At 54.1% G+C, this 16,267-nt stretch overlaps 1 protein-coding gene across 1 annotated transcript in view; it reads right to left on the bottom strand.

Moving 5' to 3' along the window:
* Window positions 1-720: 720 nt before the first annotated feature.
* Window positions 721-16,267, bottom strand: part of LOC128279098 (zinc finger protein 628-like) — a 58,294-nt gene continuing 42,747 nt past the window's right edge. Inside the window, exons 2-3 of the mRNA XM_053017820.1 lie at window positions 844-2,492; window positions 721-801 (exon numbers count right to left, since the gene is read on the bottom strand). Coding sequence (XP_052873780.1) covers window positions 721-801; window positions 844-2,492 — 1,730 coding nt within the window. The remainder of the gene's footprint in view (window positions 802-843; window positions 2,493-16,267) is intronic.

The following is a 16,267-nucleotide window of genomic DNA, read 5'->3' as shown; positions in this document are numbered from 1 at the left end:
CACAGTTGGGCCACTCGCCCAACGCACCGCAGCGTCAGGACTCTTCGAGGAATTACCAGGGGTTTCACATGCTCTTCACTCTCTCTCTAGCCGTCTCTCTCTCTCGGTTTCGTTTTTCTTGTTTTATTCCTTGTTTTGTTACTTCGTTTCGCTTTAAGATGTATAAGGGTGTAAATATAATATATGTATATATATACTTTGTGTATATAAAGGTTCCATATGGTATCGAATCTACTGCGTCGTCGGCCACACTTGTTGTTGTTTTTTTCTTCGCTTTAGTTTACTTCTGTTGCCCCGTTATTTTTTTTTGCTATACTATTTAACGCCATTTTGGTTTTCAAAGAGAGGAGGCTTCACTACGCACAATGAAATTGCCACAAAGCGCGACTGAGCGAGTGAGTGTCTGTAACGATGTATGTGTGCTCCTAGATTCTGACACTTCCCGCGCGTGTGTGTGTGCGTGTGTGTGTTCTTCTGCTTCTGCTTCTACTTCCGCTCTACACGTGTGCGGTGTTCGTTCGTTCAGCATCCGAAACCGAAAGATGGTAAGGGGGGATGGCAAAAATATGGTGGAGTGTGACTACTTACAAACCGGTTTACAACACCCGGGCCCGCGAGTTGACTGACGGCTGGCTGTCAGTTCAGCAGCACGCGAATCGATCTGGTTGCGATCGCCGGGCGCCATTTTGGACTGGCTGCGTCCGTGCTGAGGAGCAACGGTTACCCGGCAAAGTTGACGTTTATCTGCACCGCCGCGTGATGGTGCTGCGGCGGGGGGTGATGGTGCAGCTGCTGCTGTTGCTGGTGGAGGTGATGTTGCTGCTGCGGGAGATGGTTAGCTGCCGCCGTCGTCAAGATGGCCGCCGCGGCCGCACCGGACGTTGCGCCCAAACTGGTGGCCAGATTCTTCATCACAAAAATGTTACCGGCCCCGTTGCTGGTGGTGCCCACGGTCAGGTGTGCTGCGGGTGATAGTGGCGGTGGCACCGATTCGCTCGATTCGTCGCCCTCGATGTCCACGTTGTTCTCGCGCTTCAGCGCCATCTGGTGGCGGCGATCGCCCAGCGTATGCAGCTCACCGTCCATCATGTCCATCGACGAGCTGTCCATCGAGCCGGGCGACAGCGGGGACATCGGGGCACCGTCCTCCTTGAAGCAGGCCGACTCCAGGTGCTTGTTGAGGTACGACTTGAGGGCAAACGTCTTGTGGCATCGGCCGCACTGGTAGTTCTTGTCGACCGAGTGCGTTTGCATGTGAGCCCGCAGGTTCGACCGATCGGCGAACGCCTTGCCGCAGTGCGCACATCCGTACGGCTTTTCACCCGTGTGTGACCGCAGGTGGCCCTGCAGGAGCCAGGGCCGCGAGAACAGCTTACCGCAGACGCCGCAGCTGTGGGACAGTTTGTGCGTCAGCACGTGCATCGCCAGGGCCGGCATCGAGACGTACGCCTTGCCGCACGTGTGGCACTTCTTGGCCGACTGCGAGTCTAGGCTGCGGTGGGTCTGCTTGTGCCGCGACAGATTACTCGACGTGGCGTACTGCTTCCCGCACTCGGTGCACGTGTACTTGGCCTTGTTCTCGAGCACCGCCTTCGGGTCGGCCATCTTCTTCTTCGAGCGTCCGTCGCTCACGAAGAACGCCTCGTACGTGTAGGCCACGGTTTTGGACCCGTTCGGGCCGGACTCGGAGTCGGACGACGGGTCCGACGACGACGGGCCCTGCTCCCGGTGATCGTTCCCGATCGCTCCTCGACACTCGAGCGTGTTGATGCTATTCCGGTTCTCGTTCTGCTCCCCGGGTGACCCCAGCGAACTGGGGATCGTCGGTGGCGACAGGAGTGGCACCGCCGAGGACACCTGTGGCTGATGCAACGGTGGCTGCGGCTGGTGGTGAGCCACCAGCAGCATCGGCAATGGTGACGTAGGGCACCGATCGCTGGAGTCGCTGGGTGCGGGTTTCGAAGGTGCGGGCACCAGGATGACGGTCGGGTTCGGGGGCGTCGGAGCGGGCTGAACTAGCCCGCCAAGCTGGTGGGGTGCCGGCGGTGGCAGGAAGGCCGTCGACGCGCTCAGATCGAGGATGGCGTGGGCCGCGTGCAGGTCCTCCTCGGCCGGGATCCGCAGCTCGTAGCTGGGCCGGGGCGGAGGCCTGTCGTCCAGCGAGTACGGCCGGTAGATGTCCTTCTTCTTCGGCGGCAGCGATAGCGCCGTGCCGGTGCTGGTGAAGCACATGGCGAGTGACTTCTTAGGAGCCGACGCCGTGCCGTGGCTCGGCGAACGCTGTGGATCGCCCGGGGTCAGGCTGGGCGCCTCCGGATCGGAACTTCCGGCTGAGGTTGTCTGCGGTGCGCTGCATACGGGGGCGAGGGCTATAAACTGCTGCTGGGATGATGGTTGCTGTTGCTGCTGCTGCTGCTGTTGGTAGCTCGACGCCTCGGGGTCCAACTTTGGCAGGTAGGCGGTGAAGTGATGGGTGATGTCACGACCATAACCTACGCGAGAGAAGAGGGGAGAGAAGAATTGGAAAGAGCTTACATCAGAAGCTGGCAGGACTGGCAACAGACTCGCACGCGCCGTCTCGCGCCGACAATGTCACCCCATAAAGGGCCGCAATTCGCGCGTCCAGAACTCAGAAGTGCCCTTTCGTCGAAGCAACAGTCGGGCCAGCGATTCCAGCGTCTCCAGCATAAATCTCGGCCTCTGTCTCGCCGTTCCGCCATTAAAGCAGAAAGTCCACCCGGCGAGTCCCGGGGACGCGCCGTGCCGGCGGAGTCGCAAGGCATTTTTACTGCAGTCTTGGAATTGGTCCGGGCGACCCAAAATGTCAGTCTGACGTCGGGTGAAAGAAGTACTTGAATGCCACCGAAGAACATCACATACGGGTCCGTTGCAACGCCATCGAGCCGACGGAGAGGGGGACAGACACACACACACACACACACACACAGACCCAAGTGTGACACATGCCATTCAGCGCCCGACTGAATGGTCCACCGCTTGCCCAGGGAGCCCAGTTCCAATTCTCGATCTTGCCCGTCCGCTGACATTTTCATTTTGTGACCGCAGAAATAAAACTCCGCTTCACAGTCGTCGATGATGGAAGTCGCTTTCATGTCTGTGTGTGTGTGTGTGTGTACGTGCGTCGGGAAAATGGGAAAATTGTTGCTCTCCACAGTCCACAGTTGCCAATTTCGGGGACTCTCCACACATCTTTTTTTTCCAAGGGGAGTCGACGTCTTCGTTCGAATTTGGCGCCACGGACCAACGCTGTGTTTGTGTGTGTGTTTGGGGTACCCCGCTAACCCCCCGCACACCGTTCTCGTTCTGCCCGTTCCTGGACCGCGCGGCCACACGTTCTTGTGGTGTGGGCCCTTCGCAAACGCCAACCGCAGCTCAGCTGTTTCCTGGCCAGCGTTGCGGGGTTTGGATGTTTTCTTCTTCTTTTTTTTTCGGGGGAGAAAGTCTGCCACCACTCCCCGGACCACCCCCGGACCCACCGCCTGCCATCCGTCGGGTCTACATTTATATTCATTTCTCGGCGGCCAAACACGGGGGAGGCCACGTCACGTCACGTCGTCGTCGACGTCGTCGGTTGGGTCGGGTCGGGTCGGGCCGGGCCGGGCCGGGCCCGGTGGTATGGGTTCCGGTTCCGGCCGTCCTTTTGCACATCGAAAACGGGCCGATGGATGGGTTTTATTTCGCCGTTGTCGGATTTTCTACCGCAATGCACCACTTTGCGTACCACGCCGGGCGTGCGGGGCTGGGCGGGGTTTGCGAAATTGTTCCCGGTCTCCCCCGGTAATTCCGGGCCCCGGCCCAAGGCTGGTTCAAGGACGCCGGGCCGGGCCACGGGGAGACGGGGAGGGTAGCAAGTGTTATGTTTATAAAATCTTTTCCGAATATTTTAATGGGGCGTCCACCGCAGCACTCAGCGCCCGGCGAAGGCCTTCTTGGGGCCTTTATTTATTTATGCTGGGCCGGGACGGTGGGATGGAGGTGCTCGGGCCGGTGATGCAGCAAATTTTCCGACCCCAACCCGAGCGCCCGGGCTCTGTTTGGCGAAAGAATTGGAAGGAATCAAATGAATGTGCACGGCACAATCCGTTTTCCGGCACGTGAACGGGTATCGACGGGCGGCCCCGGAGGGGTGGCGGACGGAAATGACGGGTTCATGACGGGGCACTCGAAAACTTCATTTCGGGCGGATTAAGGACATGCAGCCACAGACACACACACACACACACCGGTGGAGCGAATGCGATGCGATGATGGAAGCGAAAATGCGACCAACAACAGCAACAGTCCATTTGTTTCGAGAGTGCAGCAGTAACGGGACCGCTGGCCGATGGATGCAGCGGCGGCGGCCATCGCTTTTGCTGAGGTTTCGGGATTTGCAGAGGATTGGCTTGCGGATTTCGCAGGTCCGCAGGATTCGCGCGAGAGCCGTCGCGGAGCTGAAAGGGCTGCGGAAGATGGACCACAATCGGCGACTGGCGAGAAATGGCGCAACATTCTATTTGGGGCCGTGAGTCTTAAGTCTTTTCGACCCGGATGATGGGCGACGGATGTGCGCGTTAAGCCCCCTCAGGGATGAAGCACACTGGTCCCCCCCACCCCCGCCGCGTTTGATTCCGCCACGGCAACGACCGGTAATGCACCATTAAACCGTGAGTCGATAAGTTGTTGAGGTGATGCTTAACAACTGTTGATTAGTTCGGTGTCACGTTCGTGGCAATCCTTTCCCAATCTGCCGATTATGGACATTTATGTAGTTTCTATGTGACTACTAAACACCCACCGGTGTTGACTATAGATTCGAAAGAAAGGGTATTTTTGCCGTTAAAAGTCAATCTTGGGCATTGGCAAAATTGCGGCCAGGATCTTTGACCTGCGTCGTGGTGCTTTTATGCCGTGCCAGTGGTCGTGCCATTTTCTACGTATACCCCCTTTATAAAGAGGGGAAAGGCTTTAAACATTCACTAGATTATTTCCCCTTCCTAGAAACTCCCACCTTCAGAATTTGGTTCGATTTGTTCGAAAACGACCTGAATTATTTAATTATTTTATGTTACCACCCTGGGAGTGACCCCCTGGGTTATGGGTTCCCTCCTCCCAGGAGGTGTGGGAGATTCGAATTGTCCTGTATTCACCGTCCGGTGTCACACAACTACGCTGTGCAAAATTTCACGCGGATTGGTTCAGTAGCAAGACGATGGACAAAATATTTTCAAAAATTCCGTAACCTGAAAAATCCGAAATTTTACTAAGGGAGCAGAAGCGACTGGTAGGTAGCACCAATCACTTGCATGCAATATTGCACGCAACATTGCATACACGTTTTGCCTTCCAAAACTTGTATGCAATATTGCATGCAATGTCCTATACAAAAACTGTGTAAATTGCAGCAAAACGCTGATAGTTTTGAAGCTATTTGAGCCAAATTCAGCTGGTCCAATTTTTGTCATGTATTCACCGGGAAGCGAGAAAGGAAGTCGGTCAGATACGTCACCAGTCAGTCGGATCCTCTGAAAAGCCGGGTAATCGAGAAATGAGAATAAGATAAGGCGTGGCGACGCACGCCGGGAACAGATAGTTAGAGCTATTTGTTTTGCTTTAGTATTTTAAGAGTGCCTTGTCAAGCCTGAAATATAATACAATACAATACAAAGAGTGGGTAGAGCGAACTAGGCATAGGCATGGATAGATAGACACCAAATTAATGACTACCGATTAATGGTTTCTATCCGAAACCGATAAACGCAGACGGATGATCTGCGAACGAGCCGCAAATGATTGGAATTAGTAAACTAATACAAATAATAGAGTTAATTTAATATAGTTTGAATAGAATTTACTGCAGAATCTTTATGTAACTATGCAATCATTCTGGTTGGCCATAAATCCCGCAGCAACAAAGCAACATTGCGTGCATCCACGTCTGGGCGCATTCTGACAGTCCCAACAAAGGCAAGCCAAGCTGTGCCAGCAAACCGTGCGTGTGTCAGTCTGTCGACCGACGGAGTACATGATTGCCAGACCTGGCAATCCTGGGTCGGCACGTTTGGCCGAAAATTAGCACCCATGTTGGGCGAGGGCATTTCCTCCCAAAACGGACCCATAATCGCCCGAAATTGTCTTGACGATTGTGAACGCATAAAACTAAAGCCCCCCGGCACGAAGGGGAAAGTTTTCGCTCTCATTAACGACTTCGAACGAATTTTCTGTGCCGCAGCACCGCGAATCTTATCAAACGCCCGCGAATCGGGCTAAACGTCGGGCGAACTGTTGAGTTGTTGGTAAAACATGAGCGTCTATTAAAAACCGCTTACAGGGCTGTCGTGTCCGGGAAAATCCTTCCACTTCTTCTTCTTCTTGGCCCTCCTTGGGGCGGCAATAGTTTTGCCGCCGGGATATCTTTATCGCCGCAATAAAGACGTTTCGGGATGTTTGTGAGGTTTCCACCACCACCACCAAGCCACCCGCCCACTCAGGGGTGCCACCCGTGCCACCCTCCACTGTGCGGAGTGCGATAAACATTTCACCAACAGAGGAACGGCCAAATAAATAATATAGTTTCAAGTTTTTCCTTTTCAAGTTTTTGTGAAAAGCATCGAGAAGAAGGGAAACCCAACCGGATCGCGGTGGGGTGCGCTGGTTGTGCTGATGGTGGTGGTGGTGGTCATAATTTAATACGCTACCAACCGGAGTGACCCACCCACTCACCACCAACACAGGCAATATGGCGCCCGCCCACTGGTGGTGGTGCCGACCGCCGTGAGGTCGTGATTTAAATGAGAGGAAAATGCCACAATTTATGGAAAGCTTTCGCCGGCCGAGCTAGCAACGGGTCCGAGAGGGAGCGCAACAGAAAGAGAGAAGAAAGGAAAAAACGCGGAACGCGAAGGACCTTCAGGGCGGGCGGCCCTGTGGCTGCCATAATGACGTTTATTTACAGTAATTTATGACTTCATAATCCACCATAAGTAATGATGAATATCGTGGGCCACGTGCGCGGCGGCTCCCGCCGATCGACTCGGGGCGGGCGCGAGGCGAGAGGTCGCCTCGCCTCGTCAGGCTTTCGACGTCGTCGTCGCCGTCGACGATGATGATGGCGCGGTGATGGGTGGATTGATGGCGGCCGTGGAGCAGCGGCACCAGCAACCGTATTTGCATAATGTTTTGCGCCAGGATAGTTACCGTGCGCGTGCTCGGAGCATCCGCTGACGTGACGGCGAGCCATTCAATTCCGGCCTCCGGTGGGTGGGAAAACCCCAAAAAATGTTCCCTTCCAAGGAGCGATGGCCAATAGATCGGACCCGTCTGGTCGATGGGTCGCTGGGTAAAGTTGTCGTAATTTTCAATAACCTCAAAATAGTAGTTGCTCTATTATTAATACCGGAAACCGGCGCCCCCCCCCCCCCGGGGGGCGGAAGCCCGGACGCCCCCTTCCGGGCTTCAGCACCACCTGAGGAATCTTCCTATCCGCCCAGGTGGAGCTTCAAACACAGCACAACCGAAGAGGTGAAAACATTACCCGATGCGCCCGCCCGGAACGCCCGGAACCATCCGCGACATCCTGTGGCTTCATTTATTTCCGTCTCGGCGTCGCCCAGCCTCCGGCGTGCGCTCGGCAAGGATTCATTATTTACATTAATTTATGAGTTATGATGTCCTTCGCAGGGCGAAGGAGCGAAAGAGCGAGAGGACGAGCATTGTATCTTGCGGCAGGCGCGCAACACGTCGTCGTCGTCGTCGTCGTCGGGGAGTCGCGAAAAGGCTGTCGGATCCAGGCAACCCGCGAACGGCCGCCGTCTGCACAGGAGTGTGTCAGGAAGTGTTCAAGGACGCGCAGTAGGCCGCCCGCACGTTGGGGATGAAAAGTTTCACCACCAAAGCCAAAGTCGGTGTCCCGGCGGTTTTCTTCCCAACTTCTCGAGCCAAGGAGTTCTGAGGCCAACTGCTGTGTGTGTGTGTCTGACACGGTAGCATAGTTGATCAAGTTACTTACTTCATCCCTCCTCCGCTTGCCGGGGAGTTTTGAGGCTTCAGGATGTGAGGTCCTTCCGCTTAACAGCTTAAAGGACCTACACCCCCGGCCGCCGGGGTAAGTTGATTGATTTAATCCCTGTTCAAACGGGATTGGTCTGGCTTCCGGGGGGCTTCCGGGACTCCGGGAAAAGGTTCACCGGAGAGAGGGTCCTGCCAGGGCGAACTGGATCCCCGTGGGACTAATGAACTGTTGCCGGTGTGCCGGCGCTCAAAAATGCTGCTCTCAATAATCCGGGAAATGGACCAAAACCCGCGACCGGAAAAAACAGGGTCCGCGAATAATCCACGTCGTCGTCGTCGTCGGAACATCCGGAACCGTCGTAAACCGCGGGAGGGTGGGGGCGATCGGAAAGCGATCGAATAAATTATCAAACTCCAATCCGGCGGACCCCAACAGCTGGCGCCGACCGGTCACATTCGGTGTTCCCGGCCACCCTGGGGAGCCGTAAAAGATAAACGGTTCGCCTACGCCGGATCGTAAAATGGCGCACGAAAATCATTATGATCGTTTTGCCCTCATCGCCACCGCCATCGTTGTCGTCCGTTGCCAAAATCTACATTCTACACGCACCACTCCGGGCAACCAAGCAACAGGCTCCGAGGCTCCTAGGAGTTTGGTTTTCGCGTCAGGTTTTGTGGATCCCACTTTGCCGCCGATTGTCTAAACGGTTCGCTCGGCCACGAAGACGATGGCCACAAAACACACACACACACACACGCACGCACGTAGGAAATAAAATAAATAAAATATGAGACGCGCGCACCGGATGCGACCCTCGTGGGTCGCGCGAATCATTCCAAGGGCCTCGGGATGCGGAGTCAGAGGTGGGCAGGTTCTAGGGCGGACAGATAGATGCTGCGGGGCAAACGGATCACGCGAAGGGGCGAAAGAATCACGATTGAGGCCGCCGCCGCCGCATGTGTCGGAGTCGCGACATGGCCACGTTTAAGACGTCTTCCACTTGTGCTGCAACTGCAACACCCATTCCCGGAGATCTGGGACCCGGTGAGGGAGGGCAACCACAACTTGCGGAACATCCTCTGGCCCCATTTTCACCTCCTTTACTGTCGCAACGCCATGTTGGCAGTGAGCCGCAGCACGTGCCTTGATTATTTATGAGAATGCGCGCGTTCCACAAAGCTAAGAAGTGTGTCTGTGTGTGTGTGTGTGTATGTGTGTGTGAGTGAGTGCCGAAGGGGCCTCTCTCGCCTCCTCCCAGTATCGATGGTTCTCGGCAAATCGGCAAACCGGAAGGCGAAAAAGAAGCGAGAAAACCCTCAGAGGCACGCATAACACCGCCCCACAGGCTGGCGCTTTCCACGCGAGCTTGGTCCTTTTGTTGGGCCACCAATTTGCGCCCTCGGGCCCAAAACGAGGTGCTACTTGTTGTTGTTCTTGTTGTTGCTGCTGCTGCCATCGACAGGTTGTCGACAGGTTGTGCCACCGCGCGCTCCGGCCAAGATTTGACTTCCCGCCATTTTTCTTGCGTTTGCTCACCCTTGGCGTAGACGTTTCCCGGTGGCAGCGCCCCAAGGCAGCGCTCCAGGGCGACTGTCGTCGTCCTGGTGTCTTGGGCGAGGTTGTGAATCGAATTTTCATCATTATTCATACAACTTTACCGGTGCTACTTGTGGCTGGCGGCGAGCGCTTCTTTTCGTTGAAGCAAAATTAGCCACTCAACCGAGTGTTTCATCCAGCCTCGGGACAAGTACGGAACACGATCGGAGTTCCGTTCCGGTTCGTACCTTCGGATGGCGGGTTCGTGTGCTTGCTTCCTCCCGGAAATGCCGTCCGCCGTCGATGTGCAAATAAAGTGTGGCACTAAAAGCGGTTGCCAGAGCGTGGGCTACTTTTTTCCATTGGGTGCCATTCATTCACTTTATCCTCTCGTCCGCCCCGTGTTGTGGCCGCGTGCCAGCAAATTATGATGCGAGCGAAACCCGGCGAAAGACGTCGTAAAACGCGGAGCCATATTTATATACGACGGGATAATAAAGCAATTTAAATGTGATGACGGCCGGCCGGTCTCGAGGCTCGAGAGACTCTCGGCCGCGTGCGCGTCGTGGGGAAAAAAGCTTTTCCCGGGGAACGAGGGGGGAAGTGATACAAATTTTCACCTGACTCGCGGCAGCAGTGGCGGCGACTCCCTCGGTACGGACTGCGGGTGGGGTTTCCATCTGCGTTCGGCTGTCGCTAACGGCGGTTCCGACCAATCGAGTCTCAACGTCAATATGATGATGGGGAGAGTGCCTTATTTTCATCATCATCATCAGCATCAAAAGCCTCTCGTAATCTGCGTTTTGGAGAGCCGCACACATAAAGCCACGTGGGGAATCCAAAACCCCCCAAGCACGTGAATCACTAAGTCTTGAAGATGACTACTTAATTAACTATTATGTATTGTCATGACATGATCAGCCCACCGGGGAGCTTGGCGAAACGCATACACTACACGGCAGTGAAGTACAATATACAGTGCTTACAGCTCCAGCCGTTGTAGCGGCTTTTCCAGTGTTCCTGTTCCATTAGTTTTGGATCATGGTGTCCATGTCGCAAACGTGTTTGTGTGTTCTGGGATTATAAAGGTACTGTAACAGCTCGCTCAATCCCCATGTACGCCTAAGCTACATCGAAGAGCATTCGATCTCGAATGTCTATGTCATCAGTATGAGCCAGGATCTGGCTGGAATTGAAGTAGATGATCCCAGGGATCTCTACTCAAGGGATTAGAGAGCTTGCAATCCACCTTTAGCTTTATGAGCAACGTTACTGCTCTTGGTGATTCTGACAAGTCTGGTAAGTTGGCCGTATGGTGCAGATCTGAATCAAGGTGGTAGACTTTCCTCTCCGGAATCCTTCGTGATACTCACCAACTATCTCATCAACGTAAGGAACTAGCCGAGAAACAACTCTCAACAGACCGTTTGACTGATCTTCGAAGACCCTTTAAGGCACTTCACCGTCCAAAACTCCAAGGCTTCCAAGTGCGAAAATGCTCCAAACAAACACAACCCCGCGTAAACTGCGGCCAGGTAAACTGAAAGTCGCCCCCGGGCCAACGATTACGGGGCAGTGCGCCGAAACGGAAAGTGAATCCGCGGCCGCGACTACCACGCCATGGCGCAACAATTTTCGGGTCCCGCAAAAACCCGGCCCGAAGCCCGCTCCAGCCGAACGAGCCGCCGCTGAACGAATATTTGCCCAGCCCAAAGGGCGAGGGCCACTTGATGCTGAGTTTTCATCCCAACCCAGGGCAGTTCGCCCCGCAGTTCGCCCGGGGGCTCATCAAACATCCGAAAGAGAGAGAGAGAGAGAGAGAGTAAATCGGGCGAAAAACCAACACATCGGCAGCCGGATTGCAGTCTGCGGCCGCAGTGGAAAATGGTAATCTATATATATAAAAGAGTACCGCGTTATTGGCTGTTTACTTATAACTCAAGAACGGCTGAACCGATTTGGCTGAAAATTTGTCTGGAGGTAGCTTAGATCCAAGGGCCCCAGATAGGATACTTTTTATAATCCGAAAACAATTGTTGGCTTCTCTTTCTCACTAATGAAGCGTTCCCCCACCCCCCTTTCCCCCTTCCAACAAAAAAGGTCGTCGCGATCTCTCCCACTGAGGCGGCATCGACAAACGATAGACAGAGAGCGAAACAGCAAGCAATTGTCTCTCTCTTGCGTATGTTTACACTCTCTCTCACGAACGCCGAATAGTTTGGCAAATTGTCAGCGATTAAGAGAGCATCCACTTATTCTCGCGAGTCGCCACTGTGAGCAATTGTTTAGCGACAAAGGCGGATCTCCTTTCTCATATCTCCTTTCATCATTCGCGTCGTAAAAAAATTATCGTGTGTGGGAATAATATTGAATACTTCATTTTAAACACTTGCTTTTTATGGAAATAATTTTAATCGTAGGGAAGCATTCTCCAGTAATTATTTACTTGAAAATAGTGAAATTGTACCGTACCGTGTTTTGTTTGGGAAAAAATGTGAAGATTCGTGTCAATTCCAGCAATCCTGATCTTCAGGTGAATAAGGAGATACCAGCTAACAATTAGCAATGCCAGCGCCAAATCGTGAACTGAATGACGTATATAATCGAGATGTTTGGCGCATGTTGCGAGATGTTTTGGAGGGGCAATGATTTTACTGTCCTGAAATTTCCGCCAAACACTGCCAGTAATTCCAATATCAGCTGACGAAATGAAGTGCTTCTCTTCTTATTGGACAACGACCGCTGAACGGTTTTAGCCTGCACCAACCAGCGACAATGTTAATCTCTGATACTCTTTCTAAACGTTCGTTTTTACGGGCCGGGTTGTTAGTCCCGCGCCAACCCCCCCTGGAACGCCGGAATCGGGAATCGAACCCATGGCCAGCTGCGACACAGGGACGAGCGTTACCGACTGCTCCTATCACCGGGGGCCCATTGCCTCTGGGGCGAAACAGAGTTCGCCGGGCCTGCTAGTAAAATAATAAAAAAGGAAATCAGCCAACGCGACGTCCTCTCGGAGTCGGAGGTCCGCCCGTCTGGTCCGAGCAACTCGTTTGTTATTTTATTTTCCACGCCGACAGCCGTCGCCGACACACGACGGCCAGAGCGTAGTGGTAGTAATAGTCATAATCATTATTATGATTATTATAATGTAATCGTAAATGGCACTGCAGCCAGAAACTGCTCGAAACTGCCAAACTGACGGCTGGTCGGTCGCGCCAGACGACTCGCTGATGGACCGGGGACCACTCCAAAACACGCAACAACAAAAAAGAAGAAACAATCTACATCCACGCCCCGTCCACCGGGGGTCCTTCTGGAGGTCCGCGCTGGAGGAAAATGGAAATGGACAATGGAGAAAAAACACAGGAGGAAAACACTGAACACTACTGGACCAACCAACTGTACCGAAGTGTACCGGTGGCCAGGGCAGGGAGGCTTGGTGGCGCGAATGGACCGCGGTGGCCGTTAAAAATAGTTTTTCGCGCAAATAAAATCCCTCCCGCCGGGGTGCGTTTTTCCAACCCGCATTTTCTTTCCTCCCGAATTTATTTATTTGTCAAATAAAGCGCAAATACGAAAACAAAAAAATCGGCCACGGCACACGGCGCGCTCTCGGCGTAGGTTTAGTGGCCAGTGGGGTCTTTTTTTCTACCTCGTCGCATGTTTTGCGAGTAGGTTCCGTGTTTCCCTTCCACTTCCACGGTTGGTTTTTCCCCGGTGCAAAAATGCATCGCACTTGCAGCAGGTGATCCATTTTCGCACTAATTTATTCCGGTTTAATGCTGCGGACTGGCTTTTTGTCCGAGTTTTTCCTCATCCCAGCATTTTCCAGGCGGCCGGTCTTGCCTAATGCATTTGTCAATCCGCATTTTTGTGGAGGGCCTTTTTCTTTCTTTCACCGCTCGCCCTCAAAAGGTACACGCGGCGATGTGTGTTACAACGTGGGACCGTGAGCCCGAAAGATTCGTTTTGGAGAACGTCCTATACTTCGTAAAGTTGAGTTTAGTTATTCAAAAAGAGTCAATATTACACTGGTGCTGCTCTTTTCGAGGCCTAGAAGGTCATCTAATCCCCGGACCAGGACCGAATCCCTATACTGACACGGGATATTTTTGGGTTGTGGACTTATTGACCCACGAGGTGCACTTTCTGCGACTCGACCAACGCGACAGTCCCGTTTCGCTATTTGGTAATCATGCGTGAAAGAGCTGAACTGATTCCCGGACCCCTCGGGTTTTGGGGCCCGTTTTTTTCCGGGGTCCTCTTTCGGGCGGATTATCCACTGGTGCCTTTTTTCCACCCAATTGGTCGCTTTTACACGCCAAGCAACGCCGGCCGGGCTTTGGGAAACCCGATTAGGAATGCTTCGGCGGGGCTTCTCTGCCGCAGGACGTGCAGGAGCAATTAGTTTTCAATTTCGCCAATCGCCACAGCGAAAGTGCCATTTGCAGCGTTCGATGCGTCAATTTCCATCATTTACATCACCCGGAGAAGCGAGTTTGATGGCATTTTTTGCTTCGTACAATAGAGTAGAGCAATTGCAGAGTCGCTTTTAGTGTAAATTCCATCAACAAACTAATCAATCAACGGGGCAGCGTGTCGATTGCGAAAGCGATCGTGCTCGCGGTCGGGCCCAGCCTTTCAGAGCTCTCTGAATGCGCTGCCCTGGATGGGTCAATGTGCCTGAATGTGATCCTTCGGCAAACTGTTGCTCAATCTCGCTCTCTCTCCCTGTCTCGCTCTCCGGCACCGACGGTTGGCCGAGAAGTTCAAACGCCGCCGTCGCTGCCGCCGGGTGGAGTATTTTTGCAATTTTTATGGTTTTATCTTCCCCGAAGACGACGCTGGTTATGCGCAAGGATATACCTTTCGAGCCGTCCCTTTTTTTGTGCGTCCCTTGCCTTACCGGAATAGCGGAATTTCGCGGGCTGCGCTCCGCATCCGCCCGTTCCCGTTGTTACATTCAAAAGTTTTTCACCTTCCACCGGCCCAAGGATTACCCGGTCCGGGGAGGGGGGTCCTTTTTGCTGCGGCCGCATCCTTTTCACTGGCGGCCGCATCCTGACTTACCGGCCGGTCGAAGGCAGGCAAAACCAGAAGGCATTCGAAGGGCCGGCTGCCGCCGCTCCGGAAATTCCAACTTCCAACAGAATGGCACGGCAAAAAAACGGGCTGCAACGAAATGTTAAGCTGGAAATAAACAGCGTCGAACGGCACCAGGTCCACGCCCGATGTGGACCCCCTTCTCGAAGGGCACCCCGGCACGCGGGCAGGATTAGAGAGGTCGGGTTTCTTTCCCTACTGCTGCTGCTGCTTCAGTAATCCAATAGATCGGGATCGTCGGCACGTCGGCCGGGCCAGGTCTTCAATAAATTCTTCAAAGTAGGAACCACCGGCGGGAAAGGCAAAAAGGGGTTCCCACGGATTGGGATAATGTTGGGATGTGGGAAGAATTGCGCAGCCCCGCAGCTAGTGGATTTCCGGGGGTAGTCTGGAGTTCCAGAGAGAGTCTGCGAAAGAATTATTGCCTGCGCCTGTGGTGTCTGAGAGCAGCGTCTCCCGCCGGCTCTAGAGCCACTCCGGTGGGAGTTGAGAATGCGCCATAGCGCCATATTGCGCCACGAGTAGCTGGCGGGCCGGCGGAAGTTGGGTGGACGAAGACACCATTATCATTAGCCCGAAACATGCCCGAGCTGGAGATCCCTTGGCTCGCGAAAGAGTGTCTTGCGAGCAAACACACCCGCAGTAGACGACGAGTGGCCCAATCTCAGTGCCAAAGTACTCCAACCACCAGGACCAGCACCAGGATCCCCCGCGAGGGCCGAAAAACGCGAACTCCCGCAGCAGCACCAGCATCAGCAGCTGCTGCTGCAGCCAAATACTGGATCGAACGACTAATGCAACTGGTGCCGGTGCATCCTGGATCGCCGCAGGACGGCAGGCTGTGTGTGTGTGTGTGTGTGTGGGACGCTATTTGAAAGAAACTTCTGGCCACGTTCCCGAGGCTACGACGGCGTCTTGCGATGAGTCTTTTGTGTCGGTGGTGGCCCAGTGAGAAAACTGCAGCTGGCACGCCGCATGACACTCGAGCTTCGCCGATGTTTCGCCCCTTCCTTGGACCATCCTTCAGCCTCTAGCCTCCGCCGTGGCTCCCAGTGGCGAGACTTCCGGCCAGAGGCAGCGGATCTTAAAGCCCTTTCACGCAGTAGTGGCGCACTAAAGGCGAAACTAGAGAATGGCGCCAGCGGAAGGAGTCGTTGCTTTTCGAGAAGGATTCCCGAGGCGGACCCCTTTGCAGACACACGCCCGAACCGAAAATCATCCACCAAATACACACACACAACTAGACGCAGGCACGCAACTCGGCGTCGGACCGGACGCCGAGACTCCGTGTCTGGTGCAGCACACGCCCCAAGCTTTTCGCCCCATAAAAGTGACACGGGCACCCCGACCAAAGCGAAAGGATTTCGCATTTTGTTTTCGAGTGTATGATAATAATTGGCGCACAAGAGAGCGAGCGAGAGAGAGCGGTCGAACGGGCACTGGGTTGCAATAACACTGATAAACTTGCGCATTGTTTGTGTCTGTGTGCCGTGGTCCGGAAAAAAGGATAAGCGCATCTCCTAACGAGCAGCAGCGGCAGCGGACGAGCGTCGGGTGTCGTGATTTGGCATCGCCCCGAACTTCAACATCATCCGCTCGCCAGTCACCGGCGGT

The sequence above is a fragment of the Anopheles cruzii genome, chromosome 2 (assembly GCF_943734635.1).
Source record: "Anopheles cruzii chromosome 2, idAnoCruzAS_RS32_06, whole genome shotgun sequence".
Lineage (NCBI taxonomy): Eukaryota > Metazoa > Arthropoda > Insecta > Diptera > Culicidae > Anopheles > Anopheles cruzii.
This window is presented reverse-complemented; position numbering and strand designations above follow the sequence as displayed.